An 8,400-nucleotide genomic window follows, 5' to 3' on the forward strand; every position below is an offset into this window, starting at 1 on the left:
TTTGGTTTATTTAATTGAGCTTTGTCCATAGTTACATTCAAGCAATCTAGTATATTTGAAATAACAGTGTTGGCACTGCATACCTCAGTAAGCCAAAGTTTAGTAATTATGTTGTATTACTTACAGGGAGATCAGATTTATTTGAGAAATAAACTAAGAAATGTATTCACTTACTATTAACTTACTTCTGTAAAAATTACATAAAACAAACTTTGATCCAATATAACTGTAGGTGAAAGAGAAAACTAAAGACTAGGGTTGAGCGATTGGGATTGGAAAAGATCGGATTCCGATCGGCGATCGAGTAAATTTCACGATCTCGATTGGAATTCCGACCCTATCTTTTTCAGCGGGATCGAGAGATCGGCTCAACCCTAAAGTAACTTTTCCCATAGAAAAGCATTGACTAGGGTTGAGGATCGGAATCGGATGCCAATCGGCGATTGAGCAAATTTCACGATCACAATTGGGATCGGCTGGAAAATGATCGGAAATCGATCCTGAAATCTCAAGATTGGCTCAACCCTACTAAAAACCAAACTTTGACTGCTGCCTTGTCACCTATTTGCTATTATATGGTCACATGCTATAGATTCTCTTCTCTCTTGTGCCTGTGCTTATTGTATTATATTTCCCATGAGGCTTTCTAATATCTTATTAAAGGGGCTCTATCAGCAAAATCATGCTGATAGAGCCCCACATATGCGTGAATAGCCTTTAAAAAGGCTATTAAGGCATCGGTAAAGTTATATTAAACTACCCCCCAGTTTTAAAATAATACCCTAAAAAAGAATGTGATCTACTTACCGAACGTGCACGCTGGGCGGGCATTCAGGGTGTGTCTTCATCTTCATCCACGCCTCTTCTTCCTCCGATGTCCTCCGGTCCCGTCTTCCTGCGGCGCTCGCGAACGGACTTTGATTAAAAAAAAAAAAAAAAAGACCTGGGCGCATGCGCAGTAGCACGCGGCTTCTACTACTGCGCATGCGCCCAGGTCATTTTTTTTAAATCAATGTCCGTTCGCGAGTGCCGGAGGAGGATGGGACCGGAGGACAACGGAGGAAGAAGAGGCGTGGATGAAGATGAAGACACACCCTGAATGCCCGCCCAGCGTGCATGTTCGGTAAGTAGATCACATTCTTTTTTAGGGTATTATTTTAAAAGTGGGGGGTAGTTTAATATAAAATTTACGGTGCCTGAATAGCCTTTTTAAAGGCTATGCACGCATATGTGGGGCTCTATCAGCATGATTTTGCTGATAGAGCCCCTTTAACATTCTTTCTCAATGACGTGAATGCATTGTCATACAAACCTATCAGTCAGTCAACAGAATATTCTTTATATCGTAAAGCTGATGGTGGAATGAAGGGAAAAAAACAAAGATGTGTCTAGCAGAAAATACTGCTAACCCTATAAAGTAAAAGGACTATTCAGGAGCTATACAGGACTAGTTGAATGGACATGTACAAAAATATACTGCACTAATATAGAAATGGTGTGAGCACAATATTCTAAACTTGTATTAGAAAATTGTGTGGCCTCTGTTATATCTCTGACTGGAATAAGAAAGAAATATAGTAACATAGTAGCAATTGTTCATCTTTTGCTTGTGAGTAACTGGCAGAATATTAAACCACTTTGCCATATATCTACAATTCTACATGAATAGAAGCTTTGCAGCAGAGATTCGGTATTGAACACAGTGGATTAGTAGACGGCACATGATGTGTCTGAATCTCTGTAGTTTATGCACAGCAGGCCGCACCGACCACCAGCAGTCTGACTTGCTAGATCTTTAGACAGTTGTTAAATCCATTAAGCTGCTACATTGAGCAAATAATGATCTTGGTAAGTGCGACCCTATATTATTTATTCATTAAAGCAGTAGGTTCACTTAAAGGACACCTCCAATTTCAAATAACTTTTCATAAATGAATAGCGCAGTGGACTATATGAAACTTTGTAATATATATCTTATTAAAGAAATGTTACCTTTTCCACCTATCAGGCTGAGTTACTTCTTACATAGAAATCAATGAAGAGAGGAGGAGGGGCTGCTCAAAAAGACACAAACACCATTCCTGAGCAAATAGTACTGCTTGTTCAGTGCACAGTAGACTCTCTACTGTCAAGTAGGAGGTGCCAAACTTCATTCCTCGGCCCATCTGTCAGTAAAGTAAGTAATTAGCATATTGTGTGCTGAAAGTACCAGCATTGGTTGCTCAGGAACAGTGGGAGCTAGAGAAAAAAAATTTACTACCCCACTACTGGCTGTGGTGAAAAGTCCTCTTTAACTAGCTGGCAGCAGCTTTCTCCCTCTTCTTTCCATAGACTTCTATGTGTGAGGTGAGGGATTCTATACAGAGAAACAGTCTGAGTGAAAAGCAACCTAATAAGTGGAGAAAGAAACAGATATTTCTTTAAGATATATGACAAAGTTTGTTGCATTCACATGTACTGTACATTTATGAAATGGGTTTTTTTGTTGTTGTTTTTATTAATTGTAGCACACTTGTTCTAGGAGCTATACTAAAGAGAGACCTGGAACCTGGACAAGGAACATGTCACCATGAAAATGCTGTGTAATCTGTAGGCAGCATGTTATAGAGCAGGAGAGGCTGAACAGATTGATATACCATGTCATCTATGTGTTTCTTTGTTTTTTCTACATGGGAAGAATATGAAAATCTGACTTCCATGATGTAATTAGGATGCCAGTGCCTCAAGTATGCACACCAATAGAGGGCGCTGCCTGAGAATGTACAAGTCTGTCTTCCATGATGTAACTAGGAAGACAGAGTCTCAGTCAAGCAAGCCTATAGAGGGCGCTCCCTTTAACATCATACCGACCTTCTCAGAGGCCTTTGTTTGCAATGATGTTGGGATTATACCAGATACAGTCTTCTCAGCCAAGGACAGCTGTTTGGATGTATTTGCATCTCGTCAGCTTGGCGCAGAGAGGACTGATCTGGCAGAGGTGAGAGGGTTAAAGGGATATCGTCACTCCATAGGGAGAGACCACCATATAGGTGTGTGGAGTCTTATTAAGCCATGAGCGCTCCACTGCAAAGGAACATGGGAATAATATGCAAATTGACTTCCATGATGTAATTAGGATGCCAGTGCCTCAAGTATGCACACCAATAGAGGGCGCTCACTGAGAATGTGCAAAAGGGAGCGCCCTCTATAGGTTTTGCTTGAGTGAGACTCTGTCTTCCTGATTACATCATGGAAGACAGACTTGCTCATTCTCAGTGAGCGCCCTCTATTGGTGTGCATACTTGAGGCACTGGCATCCTAATTACATCATGGAAGTCAGATTTGCATATTCTTCCCATGTTCCTTTGCAGTGGAGCGCTCATGGCTTAACAAGACTCCACACACCTATATGGTGGTGTCTCCCTATGGAGTGACAATATCCCCTTAACTTTGTTTTCTCTATGCATAGAAGGAGCAATTGAGTCCAGTGGGCGGTCCTAACGGTGATTGTGCATACAGAGATAGCTGGTAATCACTCTTAGGACCGCCCACTGGACTCAATTATTCCTTCGACTGAGAAATAAACAGGTTAATGACAAGTTATACTGAATCTCACAAGACATCAATCTGCCGTTCTCCTGTTCTATATCATGATGCCTACAGATTACGCAGAATTTTCATGGTGACAGGTTCCCTTTAAATATATGCATGAGCATCCAGAAGATCCAAGATATAGGAATGAAGCAATGATCAGATAATAATGCGACTAATGATATGATCACTTTACTAACTTTCTGATGTTCTTTTGCTAATTTTGCTTTTTGTCCACCTTTCTTTACCTCCTCAGGGAATTGAACGACTGAAGAAGGAAAACCCGACCTGGGAGAAGATGAGTAGTTGGGAAGGACTGAAACAAGCTTTTGGTGGTGGTTTCTCTCCTGCATGGTTCAGCCCTTTCTCAGGAACTCTTTATCAAAAGGTGCCATTAGATATCGAAACTGGCAAAGGTGGAAAGGGCAGTGAAATAGTCAGCGGCAGGTTGGAGGGACACGTCGAGGTAATTGAAATAGGGGGTGGGGTCGGTCACTGTACTAATTCATAGGTCCCAAAAACTAAATGGGATCATATGTCCATGATAAAATTAACCATTTAAACATGAATGGCAATTCTTGTCATTGTCATTATATTAATTGGTTGCAGTGTTTCCATTGGTTTACACGGTTGAGTTGCTACCATTTCAAGACTCCATCTTGCTATTCTTCTATTTTATATTTAAGTTGCATAGTTACACAATGTTGTAATGTATGTCGATTTTGTTGTGAAGGATTTTCAGCTGACATCTGAAGTTGGTGCCATCTCTTTGACATTGGGTTTTACATCGTATTACTTGGCAATTCTTCCTATTTAGTATTAATGTTCCTCTATTATATTCTTTTGGTTTTATGTTAAATATATTTTATTCTGTCTTCTAAGCCTTGTGCCTCACAATGTTGCCCATAAATTGTGCACATGTTTACTCAGAACTCATTTACCCAAAATTCATTGACATTCAAGAATTGTGTTATAATGGGAAAGTCGTACTAGTTTTATTAAGTTTGTTAAGTCTCTGGTCTTAACCATGGAGATGATCTTGCCCCCATTAGTTTTCAATCTTCAGTATTTTCTGATGTAGTAATGCTGAGTTAATCTCCTGTTGGTCTGCTCTATCTTGTGTTGTAGACCAAGTGATAAGGTTGGGCTTCTTTGCAGTTAAGGCCTGGTTCACATTTGCGTTCAGTATTCCATTCGGGGAGTTCGCTTGGGGTCCCCCCGACGGAATACCCAACGCATTCAAAAGCGGTTAGCTCAGAAACCACACAGACCTCAGAGACTGTAATGGAGTCTGCGTGTTTTCCGCACAAATCATGTGGAGCAGCACTTTTCTCTCCACATTATAGTCTGTGGGATACATGTGGTTTCTGAGCTAATTGCTTTTTAATGCGTTCGGTATTCTGTTCAGGGGTTCCCCAAGCGCACTCCCAAAACAGAATACTGAACACTTTATCACCTATTTGGTATATTTCAACACTATTGCGGCTATAAGGTTGATAAAGCTTCAAGTGACCAATCTATTTTGGAGTTTTTAATGTTGAAAAACATTGCACACTCTATGTATAGGGAAACTTGAGTCATTGGGGTAATGTACTTGCATGGCAGATTCATGGAGTAAAGAGGCCCAGTCCAGACTGACTAACATCCCTACGAGCACAGATGTCTTCATGCCACAATGGCACAAGTAACTATGGATTTATGGCAATTTCCATGCTATGGCAACTTGTGACTGCATTCGCTTTCATTTCAGTGCTAAACCATGATCTTTGGCCTTGCAGTGTAGTCATCATGTAGCCCTAGACTGCACCATGGTATGTGGATGCACATATAGGGCTTCTTTAATGCCTTTACCCATGTAACACCTTATCTATTCAGTATTTTTGTAGTTCTTTGTTACATTGTATTAAATGCCATTATCAGGATCCATCAGTACAAATCTCATCTCTCAGTACACACTGCCACCTAGTGGTGTATTCAGTATCCGTGGCTGTTATACATAAAGACTTTAACAATGAGTATTTCTGGTCTGTTCTCAAGCTTTGCGTTTACTGACTTTATCCAGAAAACTGGAATCCTGTTTGTAAATCACTATTTGGTTTCCCAGCTAAGCTTCGGTAAGGACCCTTTTAAGTGCCTTTCCCCTAACAATTCCTAAAGGGGTTGTTCCTTGAAGGTATATTGTTTGGATATACCACCATTTACACTAAGTTCACTCCTGCGTTCGACTTCCTTTTTTAAGAGGAAACCTAATCCTCTTAAAAAGTGGTCACTAGTAGAAACCTGCGGACCCCATAGACTATAATAGACAAAAAATGCGTAGCGAAAAGTCCTGCTTGAATTTCTCAAACGGATTCGGAGACAGAAACCCCAAATGGAGTTTGAACGCTGGTGTGAATTCAGCCTTACTGACTGTCACACTTCTACTCTCTCACATTGACACTACCAAGAACCTGCCGGGAATTGAACTTGAACACGGCCCCTGTCTCTTAATCCATACCCAGCATGGTGAATGGCCAGGACCACCTCTGGGCACGGAAGGATTCAGAGGGGTCTTAGTTTCTCTATGATCAGCAGGCCTCATACAAGCCAATTGACTGGGTTTATTTTTTTCTGATGACATTTTGTTTAAAAATATGAAGCACAAACTTCACTCATTTCTCATGAAGAAACTCTGAGCAGCTTTTTTCTTAAAAGTATTATAATAATTTACTGCTAATATAATTCTCTGATGAAATTATTAAGATAAATAGTTGTATTATGTGATTCCTGTACTGTAATTGTTTTACTCGCAGGTATATGTCAGTAACACCAAAGAACTAGTTAACCCTTAACCAAAGAATCTGTATATATAAATGTACATAGAATAAATACCAGTGACCTATATATACATTGATATATTAAGACTACATCCATCTAGACAAGTATGAGGGGAACGAGATCTATAGTAATGTTATCACTGGGATTTCTTGTAAAAAGGAAAGCTCTTGCACCCATTAGGACTCATATATGCCTCCTTCTCCCAGGCAATAACCCAGGTAAGGTATAGGTAGCTTTTAGAAAAAGGACCTTTCATGTCCTCCTCAATGTACAGTTTTATATACCGATAGGAAGCTGTTAGTACGCTGAATCCAGTGCAATGTTGGCCTTTAGTATGCGTCCGGTGGTGGAGTTATCGGTGCCGTTAATTTTGGCCCCAATTTCTCCCCGCTGTCAGAAGGATGATCCATATAGCCTAGCATCATCACTGCGATGTGAGGAATAGGGCCCCCCTGACTGTACCCTAATATACCCTTGTACTGTCAGAGGGGGACTTCCTTATCACCCAGCAATGACCCTGAGCTATGAGGAACGCACCTTCCCCAATACAAGTCTATGTTAGAGTACTAATTTATGTGTATATTTCATATAAATTGGCTAAGAATCCAAATTTAGGAAGGTTATCAATATTAGATCAGTGGAATCTGATACCCAGCACCTCCACTGATCAGCTGGGTATGGAGCTGGGTGCAGACATGTGAAAGACAGGCTATAGTTAGACATCATGTTATAGACCAGAAGGACCGGAACAGATTGCTTTTCTGGAAAAAGATTCTGTAGAACTAAATTATATTATGATCTTTCTATGTGTAGAAGTAAGCATCTAGTCAAGGAGGCGGTCCTGTCACAGATCGACAGCCTTCCATGTAATGCTGTGCAGAGATAGCTATAGGACCAGCACCATGACTAATACTAAAAATAGAAAGAGCCTTCAGATTGCGCAGCATTTACCATGCAACAGGTCGGAATTAAGAACCTTATACATGGGCGAATGAATGGCTACATTAACGTTTTTGTTCCCATTGTCAAGTGTAAATACACCCGGCGGCCATCTGGAAAAGGAGCAAATGCTTCTCAGTCAGGAGACCACGTAGACATAAAAATGAGCAAAGTTCTTGTGATTGAAACCCCTTCCCTCCTAGACAGATCTTCCTCCCACTGAAAGCGATGGAGCGCCAGCTGACTTATATTATATGCTGGGACTTATTATGAGCAATTCATCTGCCAGTGTTAAAGGAGGTAAAGAAGGTTGTAAATAAGACTTTCTCTATTAGCCATAGCTAATAGGGCTGTGTAGTAAAACTCCCATCTGCAGCAAATAAAAAGTCCTATGATATTTATGGTCTCCACTTTGGCCTCTGTGTATTTATCTCCTTTGGGGCCTCTTGGGCGTCCATGATCCAACAATAGCTGCTATGTCTACCACCTTGGTGGTTACTTCCATGTACAAAGTTGTATATTTAGTGCAGATCAGGATGGCTTTGGAATACATTATGTATTTAGATCGTCATTCAGGGCAAACCTCAAAAATGTCTTTCAATTCTCTGAATTCTATGTTTTATAATACAGAGAATGTGGGGGGCTGAAACATGACCTGCTACTTAGGCCAACGCAGAGGGAAAGCGCCAGGCTTTTGGGGAGGTGGGTATGGTCAGAAAGGCGTGGGAAGAATAGGGATTTAGAATGACTTTTTCAATATAAGGTGTATGGTTAATTGTCAGGAATCTGCACAAATTGGATACATTGTAATGGATTTACAACACTAATTCTGATGAGATATTTTCTATAATAAGCTGTGATATTATATTCATTTTTACATTCCTTATTTACATATAAGTCATTGTCTACTGGAAATTTGTGTTTTAATAATTGATCATTTCCTAATGGAGTTTAATGTTGAGCTGCTGCAATGTCTTTCCTGTATGTAATACAATAAAGCTTTGTATGGTAATGAGGCCTTGTCGCGTCGTGATTAATGCGCCATATAAGCTCCTACCGCAAAATAGACTTCAG

General features: G+C 40.3%; 1 protein-coding gene across 2 annotated transcripts in view; it reads left to right on the forward strand.

The window, feature by feature from the left end:
- The window catches only part of ZDHHC3 (zDHHC palmitoyltransferase 3), a 45,089-nt gene extending 36,790 nt beyond the window's left edge, over positions 1 to 8,299 (forward strand). The window contains exon 7 of one of the 2 annotated variants that reach the window (XM_075271256.1): positions 3,827 to 4,226. In XM_075271256.1, the coding sequence (XP_075127357.1) occupies positions 3,827 to 4,081 (255 nt within the window). In that variant the 3' untranslated portion in view covers positions 4,082 to 4,226. Of the gene's footprint in view, positions 1 to 3,826 lie in introns of both variants that reach the window. The other variant, XM_075271257.1, reaches the window with a different exon arrangement.
- Positions 8,300 to 8,400: the final 101 nt, after the last annotated feature.

This window comes from Leptodactylus fuscus, chromosome 4, assembly GCF_031893055.1.
Source record: "Leptodactylus fuscus isolate aLepFus1 chromosome 4, aLepFus1.hap2, whole genome shotgun sequence".
NCBI lineage: Eukaryota > Metazoa > Chordata > Amphibia > Anura > Leptodactylidae > Leptodactylus > Leptodactylus fuscus.